Source organism: Bufo gargarizans, chromosome 1 (genome assembly GCF_014858855.1).
Source record: "Bufo gargarizans isolate SCDJY-AF-19 chromosome 1, ASM1485885v1, whole genome shotgun sequence".
Taxonomy (NCBI): Eukaryota; Metazoa; Chordata; class Amphibia; order Anura; family Bufonidae; genus Bufo; species Bufo gargarizans.
The window spans coordinates 305,327,693-305,345,225 of NC_058080.1; the positions used below are offsets into that span (position 1 = coordinate 305,327,693).

The 17,533-nt window shown below is 42.5% G+C and overlaps 1 protein-coding gene across 4 annotated transcripts in view; it reads left to right on the plus strand.

Moving 5' to 3' along the window:
* The window catches only part of PSD3 (pleckstrin and Sec7 domain containing 3), a 693,256-nt gene that overhangs the window by 511,521 nt on the left and 164,202 nt on the right, over positions 1–17,533 (plus strand). For all 4 annotated transcript variants that reach the window (XM_044305119.1, XM_044305127.1, XM_044305137.1 and 1 more), the window contains one exon: positions 14,823–14,866. In XM_044305119.1, coding sequence (XP_044161054.1) covers positions 14,823–14,866 — 44 coding nt within the window. The remainder of the gene's footprint in view (positions 1–14,822; positions 14,867–17,533) is intronic.

The window sequence follows — 17,533 nt, forward strand, 5'->3', positions numbered from 1 at the left end:
TAATAGGGGTTATCTGGTGACAAAGCCACTTTAAGGGTCCATTCACACGTCCGTTGTTTCTTTCCTGATCTGTTCCGTTTTTTGCGGAACAGATCTGGACCAGATCTGTACCCATTCATTTTCAATGGGTCCTGAAAAAAAATCTGACATTGTGCTGTCCGATTTTTTCAGGACCCATTGAAAATGAATGGGTACAGATCTGGTCCAGATCTGTTCTGCAAAAAACGGAACAGATCAGGAAAGAAACAACGGACGTGTGAATGGACCCTAACTGTATCACCGTTCTCAGGACAGTGATACAGTTGTATACTGTGGTGAGGGGGGCAGTATTTTGTCCTACACTCCAATATTGTTGGCCCTGCTACTTCCGATGTTCCTGCCTACTTGTAATGCCCGGCTTCTATCAATTTCGGCCTACCTACATCATGGGACCACTTTCAGTTTTTTCCCCAGGCTGTGCATAGAAAGATAGCTGTTATTCACCATGTAGGACCGACCAGATGGCTTCTGAGCATAGAAGAGCAGAGCTTTAAAGACTAAGGGGTAGATTTATCAAAACTGGTGTAAAGTAGAACAGCAACCAATTAGATAACACCTTTCAATTTTCAGAGCATCCAAATGAAAGGTGGAATCTGATTGGTTGCTATAGGCAACTAAGCCATATTTCCTTTACACCAGTTTTGTTAAATCTCCCCCTAAAAGATATGACTGCATATATAATGGGACATGTTCCCTTTAAGTCATTAGTGCGGCAGAATATTTAGGAACAGGTATGTTACCCAGCCTCGCCCCTCTTCCTGTTGTTACGCAGCCTCATCTCACCTCATTTGTGTTGTCCGTTGTATTCTTTTGAAAATGTTTCAATCCAAACCAGTGAAACAAACTCTGTTCTTGCATATATCAGGTAATTCCCTCTCTGTTTTCTATATTTGACGATTGCCATTTTCAGCCCAATTAGGATTGTATAAAGACTATTTACCATCAGGAGTTTTTCAATGGGAGCAGCAACATTTAACAAAGAGCAGCTGGCAAGCCCATAGCAAAAACCTTTTACATTATAATGAGAGGACCGATTATAAAACAGACTGATGTGGTTATTAATCACTTAAATACATTAATTTATTAATAGCCAACAGCAAGAAAAAATAATAATTGTTCTGACTCCACTGAAAGAAAAAAAAAAGCCAGGCCCCATTATGATGAACGGGTGATCAGATTACTTGAAGGGAAAAAGACAAAAGGAAGGGAGCCCATATTTGAAACTGTAGTATCAAGTATGTTCGTTTTAAGAGAGACTTTCCAGGTATGACAGCCATGGCTGCCAGACTGAGTCAAATGTTTTTTTCGGAGAATCAGTCAGGATACTGGTTAACTTGTCGTTTGCCAGATACATTAAATAGATTAGTATTATGGTACCTCTGTGGTCATTCAAAAATGCGTGTTTAGATTTTTTGACAAGGTTTACCTCTGTGACCAAGAATATAAGGTGATAAATATGGATCCAGAATCTTTGGATTCATATAAGAATATATAATTTATTTATTTTTTTGCAATTTAAAGGTAATATGTACGGTAATTAGAAAATGTTTTTTGTAAAACGTATTTTGTAAGACTTTTTATTGATTGTCTTCTTATGTTATTCATGTCACAAAGCATCTCTAGAAATCTCTATATTATCAAATGTCTTGCTGTTTGAGTCTTTCTCTTCATCAAAAATCTTAATAAAAGGGCATTTTAAAAGAAAAGAAATCCTCTCATCTAGTTTAAGATCAGGTCATTTACCCCACCTTTCTGACCAGGCGCATTTTCCTTTTTTTATTTATTTTTAGCACATACGTCTTTGAAAGAAGTAACTTTTGTGATGTATTGGGTTTTTGTTTTTATGTCATTTTTATTTTAGTATTTTTTTATTTTATTTTTTATACCCAGAAAAATGTGAAAAAAAGGGAAAAATGTCTTTCACGTTTCTTTAAATGTTGGTTGTTAATAGCACATAATGCAACTAAAATATTTTTTTAATTATATCCCCTTTCTCTAATGGTAGTTTTGAAATATGCAATGTATAGGTTATGTACCTCTGGGGCGGGCCTAGAAGCTGTAGTGTGACATGTCTTACTTATTTTTTATTTTAGTTTATTTTTTGTGTTTATAGTTCTCAAATTTGTTTGAATTCACACTTTGTGCTCCCCATAAGGTAATGCAAGACCTTTGGGGGATGATTAACATTACTTTTTTTTTTTATTGCTGATTTCATCTGTAACTTGGGGTGACATATGAGCTCCAGTTACTGGAGAAATACAGCCCCCAGAGAGGTTGTGCAAGGTTGTACAACCTCATTGCAGAACTGATCTGGGTCTGCTAAGACCCAGCAACTCATGCCCTCAGTGATCACTGGGACAGGGGCAAGATGCAGCAAGGCTGATTTCTAATCTCTATACATATCACTCATTGAGCACTGTGTATGCAGCGATAGGAAAAACAGGAATGATATATTGCTATATATAATCCCCTTTAAAAATTAGTTCAATCTATTGAATAACATTCAAATCCATTTCACAAATAAAAAAAAATTCTAATTTGATTTTCAAATTGCACTTGCATTGCATGCCAAGAACAAAACTCTACTGATACAGGTTTACTGGGCAGGATAACCTAGGTATATTCTTAGACATGGCCTTGCGGTTCGCCCGGCGGTAATTTTGCAGCGAACTTTGCTCGTTTGCGATTCACCAAACATGCGAACATATGGCGATATTTGCATGTGCCATATTATTTTACATTGCGCCGAACTTTGACCCATAACACATCCATCAGGTTGGACAGGACAGCCAATTGAGACGTTTCATCATATGGACACACCCTCACCCTATAACCGAACCCGATCTGGCAGCCATTTTACATTCTGTGTTTTGCCAGTGTAGGGAGAGGTTGCGTTGTGGAGCAGGGACAGACTGTTAGGGACACCAAACGCTAGCTAATAGGGCCACAAAAGTCCTTTTAAGGACTGGTATAGGTGTGCTATTAATAGGTGTGATATACCGAGGGGTGTTATATAATTATAAAATACTTTCTAGCATAGAAACTATATTATAGTGCATTTGTATTGTACAGCAGTTGGCTGCGGTTCTGCTGCGATACCGCATCTATATAGAGGGTTAAATGCTATTGGAATAACTAATTGCAACTGGTGTGATATACCTGTATACCTGTTGCCCAAAAAAACTGATTGAGGTGTGTGATATACCTATAATATACTTTCTAACAAAGAAAGTATATTATAGTGCATTTGTATTGTGTAGCAGTTGTGTGCGGTTCTGCTGTGATACCGCAGGTATATAGAGGGACAAGCGTTATTGGAACAACTATTTGCAACGGGTGTGATATACCTGTTGCCCCCCAAAAAACTGATTGATGGGTGTGATATACCTGCTTCCAGAAAATACTGATTGTTTTTTTTTATATACCTGCTTCCACAAAATGCTGATTGAGGAGTGCGATATACCTGCTTCCACCAAATATTGATTGAGACCTGTGATACACCGGCTTCCACAAAATACTGATTGAGGGATGCAATATACCTGCTTCTACAAAATACCGATTAAAGGGTTCTATATACCTGCTTCCACAAAATACTGATTTAAGGGATTTGATATACCTGCTTCCACAAAATACTGATTTAAGGGATTTCATATACCAGCTTCCACAAAATACCGATTGAGGGGTGCGATATACCTGCTTCCACAAAATACTGATTGAGGGGTGAGATATACCGGCTTCCACCAAATACTGCTCTTCTCTAGGGACTTTGGCAGAGGGTCATTTTGAAAATGACAGGCAGAGGAAGAGGCAGGCCATTCCGCAGGGGTGGTAAGGGTCGGGCAGGTGCACCAGGCTGGAACCTAAGTGGGAAGTTGGAGAAGGTGCGTGCGATTGCGGATGTAGTAGAGTTAACACACATGCTTCATGAGACGTGTTATCTAAACTAATTGCATTAAAGGATAACTGTCACATTTAGACCCTAATTTAAATTTTCATATATGTAGTTACTAATAACATGATATTCCAGAATCAGTTACTATTAGACTGACTTACCCCATATTTAATAAGATTCAGCCCTTAGCAACCAGTCTGCATAAAACTGCAATTTCACTATTCAGTTAAGATAGCTGCCACTGCCCTCACCCTGGTCTAATCCCGCCTGCCCTCACTAGCCAGTAACAATAGCCCCCCAAAAGTCTCAGTAACCAGAGCCCACCCCTTAAAGGGTTAATCTCCTGCAGCACAAAGGGGTCCTCTTACCACATGTTGCTTTCATTTATACACTGAGCAGATGGCAGATCTCCCTTCCCTGTTGTGCGCTGCTTCAACTCTGCATTCTCCAGCTCTGCTGAGTGAGGGAGCATCTGCCAAGCACAGGGACAGGGAGAAGAGCACACAGCCCAGGCACTGTTATCAGCTGCTGGGGAGGACCTGGCTTTAATAATTTACATACAGTCCCTGGCTGTCAGTAATGTGACCCTGCACGCTGCGTGCTCCGTCTATCAACAGATAGACGGACCATGCCTAGGAACCCTATTTTAAGCACAGGTAAAAGTAGGCAGTACAGGGAACAAAAATGTGGAATTAAGGGGTAATTGAATACGCAGTGAAAAGTTGAAATAGGGCCACCTAGGTGATATTAATCACCACAATCCAATACTCCAAAAAAAATAAAAAATTCGACAGTTATCCTTTTAAACAAACACCTTCAATTGATTTTCAATGGATTTTGTTTCAAGATAACACGATGAGTTAAGAAATTTAAGTTAAGAGTTTGTGTGTTAACCCTGCTACATCTGTACGTCAAAGGATGCGCCAGAGTTGGTTGAGTGGCTCACTCAGCCTTCCGCTTCTGCACCCTCCTCATCCTCTGTATCTGCACCCTCCTCACGCTCTGCTGTGTGCACCCCCAAAGACACTGACACCACCACCATAGCCCCTCCACTCGAGTCAGAGGAATTATTTTCCCATCCATTCCCAGACCTTACCGATGCGCATCCATTATTGGCATTGGATGAGGAAGAGCGGTCTGACGACAGTACGCAGATCAGCCCAAGGAGTGTGGTCCCCGCTGTTGCTGCCTACGCCGAGATCTCTAATGTCAGTGGTGGTGAAGGTGACGATGATGACGTGTCGATGGACGTCACGTGGGTGCCCACAAGAGAGGAAGAGGAGGGGAGTTCAGAGGGAGAGACGGAGAAGCAGATAGGGAGGAGAAGGAGGAAAAGCAGTCAGAACTCGCAGTGCCCAGGAGGCAAAAAGCAGACTGCAAATGTATCTGGAGCGAGCCATCCATCATGCACAGTCACATCTTGCGCTCCCAGGATGCCGGCACATGGCTCCGCATTGTTGCCTTTTTTTAACGTGACAGCTGCTGACAATACTGTTACCATCTGAAGCCTGTGCTGTCAAGGCAAGTCGCGGTAAGCCCAACACCCGCCTAGGGACGGCTGCCTTAAGAAGGCACCTGGCCTCCCATCATTGAGCCCAATGGAAGCAAGGCTGTCGGAACCCACAAAGCCACACTCCCGGCTCGCCACATCCTGCCTCTTCATCTCCCATTTGTCCTTCACTCCACCTTTCCACCGTGCCGTCGTCGCATTCATCTGGCAGAAGGCAGGCTTCTGTGGCCCAGATGTTCAACTTTTTACGCTCGATGACCCCGGATAACCCTTTTGCCCAACGGCTCACCGCTGGCTTGTCGGAACTGCTAGCCCGCCAACTACTGCCATATAAACTGGTGGACTCGTAGGGCTTTAGAAAATTTGTGGCCGTTGGCACACCACAATGGAAGGTCCCCAGAAGGAAATATTTCTCCCAGAAGGGCATCCCAGAGCTATATGGCCATGTTCAGTGGCAATTGAATATATCTCTGGCACACAGTGTCAGTGCCAAGATACATCTGACCACAGACACTTGGTCTAGCAAACACTGGCAGGGAAGGTACATAACTTTCACTGCCCACTGGGTAAACCTTCTGACGGCCGTCAAGCATGTAACCCGTGGCACCCGGGTGGATTTGGTGTTACCGCCACAGATTGCATGTAGGCCTGCCTCTTCTTCTCCTCCTCCTACTCCATCCTCCGTCTCCTCCTTGGCTGACTCCTCCTTTTCCACTGCTACTGCCTCTTTCGCTGCACCCCCAAGCTCCCCAGAACCTATTCGATATGCCAGGTGAGACGTTGCCATGCTGTGCTGCGGCTGTTGTGCCTGGAAGCCAAGAGCCACACCGGTTCAGCACTGCTTTCAGCTCTGTGTTCACAGGCCGATCAGTGTCTAACCCCGCTCAATTTGACAGTTGGTAAAGTGGTGTGCGACAACGGTGCCAATCTGCTGAGCGCGCTGAAACAGGGAAAAATGATACATGTGCCGTGCATGGCACATGTCCTGAACTTTGTCATGCAGCGATTCATTGCCAAATACCCCAGGGTCCAGGAAGTCCTGCAGCAGGCCAGGAAAATCTCTGGCCATTTTAGGAAGATCTTACACGCCCATGGCTTGCCTTGCTGGTGTTTAGCAGCGACACCACCTGCCCGTCAGACGTCTGATTTGTGACAGCCCGAAGCGCTGGAACTCCACCTTGTATATGCTTGATAGGCTGCTTCAGCAGCAACGTGCCATTAACGACTACCTGTATGAACTCTGCAGCAGGACAGGTTCTGGGGAGCTTGGTTTCTTTTCTTTTCCGCTCCAGTGGCTGCTCATGTGCGACGCATGGAGACTACTGCAGCCATTTGATTAGATCACTAAACTGGTCAGTCGCAGTCAGGGCACCATCAGTGACATTGTACCTTACGCCTTCTTTCTGGAGCATCCATTGAGGAGGAGGAGCAAGAAGAGCAGGCTTTGAGGGAAACTTTAAACTTTTCGTGGATCCCTGGTGTTGTCCGTGGCTGGGGGGAGGAGACCAAGGATGACATTCTCCTGGGCGATGAGCAGGAGCCAGGGCGCTCCACCGCTTCCAATTTAGTGCAAATGGTGGCCTTCATGCTCCAGTGTTTGAAGAGGGACCCCCGTATAAAAAGCATAAAGGGCAAGGACCAGTACTGGATTGCAACGTACTTAGACCCCCAGTACAAACACAAAATGGCAGACATGTTACCAGCATCACAGAGGGCTGTCAAAATGCAGCACTTCCAGTTTGAATATGTGTTAGTAACTTCAGATATAAGATCATTCTTTCAGATAACCCATCAACAGCTGCCCTTCAGATCCAGCCTCAGGGAATGCCTAGACCGACAGGTGTCCGACTACATCGGGTTAACTGCCGATGTGGATGCTCTTAGAAGCGAGGAATCCCTGGACTACTGGGTGTGCAGGCTTGACCTGTGGCCAGAGCTGGCACAAATTGCCATGGAACTCTTGGCTTGCCCCTCGTCGAGTGTCCTGTCCGAAAGGATGTTCAGCGCATCAGGGGGAACGTGACCGATAAGCGCACTCTCCTAGTTCACCACAGTGTGAACTACGTTACATTTCTAAAATAGAATGAGGCATGGATCTCGGAGGAATTCAACACCTCTGACAACCATGTGTAATTGAATTTCTTCATGCCAGCCCACACATATCCGCCACCACCCAGAACAAAGAATGGTCCTTGTCTTATGTATATACACCGGCATAAAAGGCCTTTTCTGTCAGGTGAATGCCTAATTTTTGGGGCCTCTACTCCAGTGGAGTACAGTAAAAAATGTTATCCAGTGACCGCCCAATGTACCTCCAGACACTCAATCACTAGTTCTTTTCTGTCAGGTGAATGCCTCATTCTTTGGGCCTGTACTGGCCTACATTAACATTTTTTGCCCGTGACCGCCTAATGTACCTCCAGCCACATCATCACAAGGTCTTTTCTGTCAGGTGAATGCCTAATTTTTGGTGCCTGTACTGGCCTACAGTAAAATTGTTATTCAGTGACCGCCTAATGTACCTCCAACCACATAATCACTTGTTCTTTTCTGTCAGGTGAATGCCTAATTTTCGGGGCCCATACTCCTGTGGCCTAAAATAAAACATTTCTAGGCTCCAGAAGGGCACATTTTTGAGAGTTTCCATTTAAGATGCATAAAAATGTCCCCTGATTAAAATACATATGTTTTGTGGCAATTTTTGATATTGATCCCCCTCTGGTATGTCACTGTCCATATTGTGGGACTATTTGTGCACTTCTAGTAAGTATTTGGTGGCTGCAAATATGACCTGAAGGTTTTTCAGGTTCACCTATCATTAAAGTGAATGGGGAACGCGCATTTCGCAAACATTTGATCGTGAAATGTCTCAGCTGATGTTCATCCATCACTATATATTCTAGCTTGCTTGGTGTGAAATACTCTGCTCTGATTACATTTATATTGTGATTTCCTCCATTGTATTTGGCAGCAGTTTATCATTGTTCTTCCTTGTTGCCTCTTTTCTAGTATGGGAAAATAAATTGATTCCTGCGGTGTGGAGAACAGATTTCTCCTCTAGGAAGATATTATTTTATTTTTTATTTTTGTAGAAATTGATTTCTTCTGCTGGGTGGTGTCTTTCCAGGACTCATGGAATACATATTGAAGATCAATGAAATTCATTGATGTCTAGGACAGCCTGCACATGTACATAAGCATTAGTGTTAAATGGCAGTTTAAGAAGTGTTTTGACAGTCTTCACAATAAATATCAATGTGCACATGTTACATTGTCTTCCCACCGCAAACATGAGTGACAGGAGCTAGCAGAGACAGTGTATCTGGGTAATGAATAGAATGCATGGGTGTTACTTTTAGCAGTGAAACAAATACACATCTTGCCTATCATTGCGGTGATGGAAAAACTATCTAGCTTTTTATTCAGCAGTGAATTTGATAGGGTAGAGAAACCCTAGCCTTGACATTTGCATCATTAGAAGGTATCCCTGGTTTCAACATAGTTGCAGATGGACCTTCCACTAAACTTTGTATGATATATGTTGAATCAGCTACTGGAAAAACTGGTAACAGTACTGACATAAAGGGCCTCTCTTGGACTTCAAGGCTATGGACATCTTTGGAGCCATATTTTTTATTTATTGCATTTCTTTTAGCTCGGACTAAAAAATATTTTTCCATTTGGTATTGTAATGCCTTGGGCTCCTATGACCAGTGTTAAAGAATGGCAGGGACACAACAAAGTCACTTCAATACAGTTTATTGCTTGATCCAGCCAACTTACAGTTCAGTACAGCCGTCTCGCAGCCATGTCAGGTAATCAATCCATGACATCCAAAATAAAGTCATGCAGGCTCGGGTCTTCTCTAGAACCATCCACAGGCCAGTGTTTGCTTCACACGTGCCTTGTGGTCTGTGATCGGCAGCCTTTCACACAACAGACACCCCCTGCTTCATGCTGCTTATTTTTAAACACAATGGTGGACATGGGCAGCATATAAAACCCGGAGTAGATTGTGGGGAATAAGCACCCAACCAGCTCTTTGCTTACTCCCAGTAAAAACCAGGCCTGGATTAGCTGATATCGGCTATACTAGGTAGCAACAGCGTCCACTATCTAAGTTAGTGGACACTCTAGCTTCTGGCTTCCACTCCACCAAGGTCGGGTACCTTGGTGGCACGCCTCAGGTGAACCACAGCAAACCACAATATGCATCCCCTCTAATTAGTTTTCCTGCACCATTCTCGAAGATACATACAGTCCATATATCAGGCCTGTCACTGCCTCACAGTATTTATAAAAATAAACGTTTGAACAGTTTGTTTTTACAGCTTTCAGATTCCATTGTCTCGGTAGACTGTTCTTTCTTAAATCTACTCTGAATGCTCCATCTTTAGCCATTATCTCTATGCAGTGTGCCAAAAATTCGCTAATATTCCACAAATTCCTTCCCCAACAAATAGTCTGATTATTGGTCTTTGTAAAAGGACCTTTAGATTGCTTAAAAAGGTGTATGCGTTTATAATAGCAATTTCTTTGTAAATAGGTTAGACATCATTTCCTTATTCTACATTGTATTTACCAACTATGGATCCTTGAAGGAGGAAACTCGGCCACAGAGGAACGTGTGAATCTCCTCATGGGCGCCAGAGCCATTGTGAGCCCCCCAGTCCCCCACCACCTGCACAAGTGGCACTGTAGATTGACTGCACTACATATTGACAGCATAACTGTTCATAGAAAAAACTGGGTAAATTATTTAACAGACTACCCAGTTTAATATTATAGATGCATCTGGTGGCTGATGACTACTAGGTACAAAAGCAGGCTAGCCAGTATCATCTTTCCCCAGGGACTCACCTCCTTGAAGCCGCTGGAGGGACATCCATAATTATCTTGCAGCATCTTGCTGCTCCTGCCACTGTGTGAGCATGTGTTCCTGGCTCATGTAACTTAGAGAGCCCTTGTCCAAGGCAAGAGCCAGTCAACAGGATATTGATGTGGCTAGAGGACAAGAGCTACATAAAAATACTACCTGACCTCCATTCACAAATCCATAAAACTGTGCCAAAAAATTACAAACCGGATTCCCAAAAAGTTGGGACACTATACAAATCGTGAATAAAAACTGAATGCAATGATGTGGAGGTGCCAACTTCTAATATTTTATTCAGAATATAACATAAATCACAGAACAAAAGTTTAAACTCAGAAAATGTACCTTTTTAAGGGAAAAATATGTTGAATCAGAATTTCATGGTGTCAACAAATCCCCAAAAAGTTGGGACAAGGCCATTTTCACCACTGTGTGGCATCTCCCCTTCTTCTTACAACACTCAACAGACGTCTGGGGACCGAGGAGACCAGTTTCTTAAGTTTAGAAATAGGAATGCTCTCCTATTCTTGTCTAATACAGGCCTCTAAGTGTTCAATCGTCTTGGGCCTTCTTTGTTGCACCTTCCTCTTTATGATGTGCCAAATGTTCTCTATAGGTGAAAGATCTGGACTGCAGACTGGCCATTTCAGTACCCGGATCCTTCTTCTACGCAGCCATGATGTTGTGATTGATGCAGAATGTGGTCTGGCATTATCTTGTTGAAAAATGCAGGGTCTTCCCTGAAAGAGATGACGTCTGGATGGGAGCATATGTTGTTCTAGAACCTGAATATATTTTTCTGCATTGATGGTGCCTTTCCAGACATGCAAGCTGCCCATGCCACACACACTCATGCAACCCCATACCATCAGAGATGCAGGCTTCTGAACTGAGCGTTAATAACAACTTGGGTTGTCCTTGTCCTCTTTGGTCCGGATGACATGGCGTCCCAGATTTCCAAAAAGAACTTCGAATCGTGACTCGTCTGACCACAGAACAGTCTTCCATTTTGCCACACTCTATTTTAAATGATCCCTGGCCCAGTGAAAACGCCTGAGCTTGTGGATCTTGCTTAGAAATGGCTTCTTCTTTGCACTGTAGAGTTTCAGCTGGCAACGGCGGATGGCACGGTGGATTGTGTTCACTGACAATGGTTTCTGGAAGTATTCCTGAGCCCATTCTGTGATTTCCTTTACAGTAGCATTCCTGTTTGTGGTGCAGTGTCGTTTAAGGGCCCGGAGATCACGGGCATCCAGTATGGTTTTACGGCCTTGACCCTTACGCACAGAGATTGTTCCAGATTCTCTGAATCTTCGGATGATGTTATGCACAGTTGATGATGATAGATGCAAAGTCTTTGCATTTTTTTGCTGGGTAACACCTTTCTGATATTGCTCCACTATCTTTCTGCGCAACATTGTGGGAATTGGTGATCCTCTACCCATCTTGGCTTCTGAAAGACACTGCCACTCTGAGAAGCTCTTTTTATACCCAATCATGTTGCCAATTGACCTAATTAGTGTTAATTGGTCTTCCAGCTCTTCGTTATGCTCAAATTTTACTTTTTCCAGCCACTTGTCCCAACTTTTTGGGGATTTGTTGACACCGTGAAAATTTGAATCAACGTATTTTTCCTTTTAAAATTATAAATTTACTTGGATTAAACGTTTGATCTGTCATCTACGTTCTATTACAAATAAAATATTGACACTTGCCATCTCCACATCATTGCATTCAGTTTTTATTCACAATTTGTTTAGTGTCCCAACTTTTTTGGAATCCGGTTTGTATGTTTGGCACAGTTTTATGGATTTGTGAATTGAGGTCAGGTAGTACAGTATTTGTACGTAGCTTTAAAATGGGCCCACCAGAATCAATTTTTCTTGGTGGGCCCTTGGAACCCCAGTCCAAAAACTGCATAATTAACTCTCTTTTAGGAGCAAAATAGCATATAACCGAATAATTAATAATGATACACAAATTATTTTAAATGTTAATTGGATTTTTTCATCCATAGATATGCCACATATCTGTAATATACATAGTAATTAAAAAAATAAAATAAAAAGTCCTTTCTCTAGTCCATGGTAGAACACATTACTGCATCGTTTCAGTGTGCAGCTTTCCTATCCAGGAAAAGTCAATGAGGTGTGATTTGCATGTGATGTGTAATATTAGGAGTTTGGAATAAATGTCTTTCTTCTCAGATCATGGCTCTAACGAATGTGCCATCCGTAATGAACCTATTTGTGACATGGCTATGAAATACTGCAGTGACTCATGTTAAGGCTGACACATTGCCATTAAAATGGATCAAACACTGTGATACTGTAGCTTTACTGAAATTCAAAAGTACTGGCTGCTTTAATTAAATGTGACTGCTTCCTTCATTTTATAATTGTCTCCATAGTATAGGGTCAGTTTATCAAAGTCTATGTATGTGTGTGTGTGCAAAAGTATTCACCCCCCCCCCCCGCCCTCCCCCTTGACATTTTTCGTATTTTGGTGCCTGACAACCTAGAATTAACATAGATTGATTGAGGATTTGCATAATTTAATTTACAGAACACGTCTCTGGGCAGGTTTTCTGTTGTGCCATGTTCTTTCCATTTGGTTATGATAGATTTGATGGTGCTCCTGGGGATCATCAAAGATTTGGATATTTTTTTATAACATAACCCTGACTTGTACTTCTCAACAACATTGTCCCTTACTTGTTTGGAGAGTTCCTTGGTCTTCATGGCAGTGTTTGGTTAGTGGTGCCTCTTGCTTAGGTGTTGCAGCCTCTGGGGGCTTTCAAAAAAGGTGTGTGTATATGTAATGACAGATCATGTGACAGGTGGATATCGTTTTATGTGACTTCTGAGTTTTGTAGGGGCTTCCTAACAAAGGGGGTGAATACATACGCACATGCCAATTTTCTGTTTTCTATTTCTAAACAATAGTTTTATTTATATATTTTTCTAATTTCACTTCACCAACTTAGACTATTGTGTTCTGATCCATCACATAAAATTCAGATTAACAAAACATTGAACTTAAAGGGCTTCTGTCACCCCACTAAAGTCTTTTTTTTTTTGGGCTACTTATAATCCCTATACTGCGATATATCAATCTAGAATGCTATTACTCATTTTGGTTTAGTAGTTAATAAAAAAAACTGACTTTTATCATATGCAAATTACCTGTCTACCAGCAAGTAGGGCGGCTACTTGCTGGTAGCAGCTGCATCCTCCTTTCATAAAGACACCCCCTCCTCATGTTGATTGACAGGGCCAGCGAGCGCTCTCGTCCTCTGCTGCTCCTGTCTGCATTAAAAATCTGGCACCTGCACCGTATATGTCTTCAGTCGGCGCAGGCGCATTGAGAAGGAGGACGCTCGCTCGGCCGCGCCATCCTCAATGCGCTTGCGCCGATGACGTCACATCTACACCCAGCGCGGGTGCACTGAGGAAGGAGTGGCCGAGCGAGCGTCCTCCTCTCAGTGCGCCTGTGCTGACTGAAGCCAGGTTTTCCGCAGACACCAGATTTTGATTGCAGACAGGGCCAGCAGAGGACGAGAGCACTCGCTGGCCCTGTCAATCAACATGAGGAAGGGGTGTCTTTATGAAAGGAGGATGCATAGTCTTTATGAAAGGAGGAAGCATAGTCTCCCCATACAGCCGGGTGTCAGACCCCCGCCGATCTGATATTGATGACCTATCCTGAGCATAGGTCATCAATATTAAAAAGGCCGGACAACCTCTTTAATAGTTTATAGTGAGCTCTTGGTAATATTAGTGTCAACTTTTGACCATTGAAACAATCCTTAACAGCGCATTTGGTCACATGATACAGTAATAATACAGTACCGTGTAGTCCTCCTCTTCTCAATGGTATGACCCCTCCCCCCGGTTGACATCAGCAATGGTCTTTTGGCTACACTAAGTCAGAGCATGTATTTTCCTGCTGCCTGGGAGCCTTTAGCAAGGGAGGGAGGTGTTTCTCACAGTAATCTCTGTGAGTGCTCATCCTCCTCTCCTTTCTGCACTGATCACAAGGATCGGTACTTCTTAACAATATTTTTTCCTGTTAAAAAGTGAGTTTTATAGCCCAGAAATGCTGTATGTCATTTAGGCATGGTCGCATGTCAGATTACAATCCATTGTGTATTTCTGAGGCAGAAATCTGAGGATGTAGCAGTGGGTGGGCAGCACATTTACACATGGATTTGTGCCGTTTTCATTCAGTAGGGATAATCCTCCACAATTCCATCTGAAATAATGACAGACCAATTTTTTGTGCCAGTTTTTCTTTCCCGATGCATGTGAACAGGATTGCTGAGACCCAATTTGCATGCATAAGATGATGGTTATTAGTGGATTTCACTTGGATTTAGGTACATAATACTGTAGATAACTAATTTCTCAAGCAAAATCCATGATAAATCTTTCTCCCTGAGTTGTCCTGAATTACCAAAGTGAGGTGATTTATTAAGTAACAATGTTTTCTCTTACTTTTTGTAGGCTCTGTACAACTCTATCAAGAATGAGAAGCTGGAATGGGCTGCGTAAGTTTTTCATTTATTCATTCGAAAGTATAACATCTCTGAATATGTATAGTTAGGTTGTAGTCCGATCATAACACATTTGGGTGTATTGCATGCCTTTCATTAAGGCTACTTTCACACTTGCGGCAGGACGGATCCGGCAGGCTGTTCACCATGTTGGATCCGTCCTTCCGCTGTGCCGCCGGACCGCCGCTCTGTCCCCATTGACTATAATGGGGACGGGGTGGCGCTCCGGCGCAGTACGGCAGTTCGCTGTCAGAGGCCGCCGGACTAAAAAGTCGGACATGCAGGACTTTTAGTCCGGCGGCCTTTTGCCGTGCACTGCCGTACTGCGCCAGAGCGCCGCCCACATCCCCATTATGGTCAATAGGGACAGAGCGGCGGTCCAGCGGCACGGCGAAACAGCGGAAGGACGGATCCGACAAGGTGAACAGCCTGCCGGATCCGTCCTGCCGCAAGTGTGAAAGTACCCTAAAAGGGTTCTCGGGGGAATAAGGAAAACAAAAATAAATATTACTTTATTATAAATTTATTCCCAAATACTTTTCATTAGTTATAATGGCTCATTTTGTCCCGGGGAGCAATCGTTAGGAGAAATAAAGTGGCCGCTGTCCTATTAGTAATCACAAAACATAGAAACATAGATAGTGTCGGCAGATAAGAATCATTTGGCCCATCTAGTCTGCCCAATATACTAAATACTATGGATAGCCCCTGGCCCTATCTTATATGAAGGATGGCCTTATGCCTATCCCATGCATGCTCAAACTCCTTCACTGTATTTGCAGCTACCACTTCTGCAGGAAGGCTATTCCATGCATCCACTACTCTCTCAGTAAATTAATACTTCCTGATATTACTTTTAAACCTTTGCCCCTCTAATTTAAAACTATGTCCTCTTGTAGCAGTTTTTCTTATTTTAAATATTCTTTCCTCTTTTACCTTGTTGATTCTCTTTATGTATTTAAAAGTTTCTGTCATATCACCTCTGTCTCGTGTTTCTTCCAAGCTATACATGTTAAGGTCCTTTAATCTTTCCTGGTAAGTTTTATCCTGCAATCCATGTACCAGTTTAGTAGCTCTTCTCTGAACTCATTCCAAAGTATCAATATCCTTCTGGAGATATGGTCTCCAGTACTGCGCAGAATACTCCAAATGAGGTCTCACTAGTGCTCTGTAGAGCGGCATGAGCACCTCCCTCTTTCTATTGGTAATGCCTCTCCCTATACACCCAAGCATTCTGCTAGCATTTCCTGCTGCTCTATGACATTGTCTGCCTACCTTTAAGTCTTCTGAAATAATGACCCCTAAATCCCTTTCCTCAGATACTGAGGTTAGGACTGCATCAGTGATTTTATATTCTGCTCTTGGGTTTTTACGCCCCAGGTGCATTATCTTGCACTTATCAACATTAAATTTTAGTTGCCATATTTTTGACCATTCCTCTAGTTTTCATAAATCCTTTTCCATTTGGTGTATCCCTCCAGGAACATCAACCCTGTTACAAATATTTGTTTCATCAGCAAAAAGACACACCTTACCATCGAGGCCTTCTGCAATTTCGCTGATAAAGATATTAAACAATATGGGTCCCAGAACAGATCCTTGAGTTACCCCACTGGTAACAAGACCTTGGTCTGAATATACTCCATTGACTACAACCCTCTGTTGCCTGTCCCTAAGCCACTGCCTAATCCATTCAACAATATGGGAGTCCAAGCCCAAAGACTGCAATTTATTGATAAGCCTTCTATGTGGGACAGTATCAAAAGCCTTACTAAAGTCTAGATAGGCGATGTCTACTGCACCTCCTCCATCTATTATTTTAGTCACGCAATCAAAAAAAATCTATAAGATTAGTTTGACATGATCTCCCTGAAGTAAACCCATGCTGTTTTTCATCTTTCAATCCATGGGATTTTAGACGTTCCACAATCCTCTCCTTAAGTATGGTTTCCATTAATTTCCCCACTATTGATATCAGGCTTACTGGACTATAGTTGCCTGATTCCTTCCTACTACCTTTCTTGTGAATGGGCACAACATTTGCTAATTTCCAATCTTCTGGGACGACTCCTGTTGCCAGTGATTGGTTAAATAAATCTGTTAATGGTTTTGCTAGTTCACCACTGAGCTCTTTTAATAGCTTTGGGTGTATCCCATCAGGCCCCTGTGACTTATTTGTATTAATTTTAGACAGCTGACTTAGAACCTCTTCCTCTGTAAAGACACATGCATCAAAAGATTCATTAGTCTTCTTTCCTAACTGAGGTCCCTTTCCTTTATTTTCCTTTGTAAAAACGGAACAGAAGAATTCATTGAGGCAGTCAGTTAGTTCTTTATCTTCTTCCATATACCTTCCTTCTTTTGTTTTTAATTTGGCAATTCCTTGTTTTAGTTTCCTGTTTTCATTTATGTATCTGAAGAATGCCTTATCGCCTTTTTTCCCTGATTGAGCTAATTTCTCTTCTGCCTGTGCTTTAGAAGCTCTTATAACTTGTTTGGCCTCTCTCTGCCTAATCTTATAAATTTGCCTGTCATCCTCGTTTTTATTTATTTTTTATAATTCCTAAATGCAATCTATTTGTTTTTAATGATTTTGGCCACTTCTGCTGAGTACCACAGTGCTCTCTTCCTTTTTTTGCTTTTACTGACAAGGCTAATGCA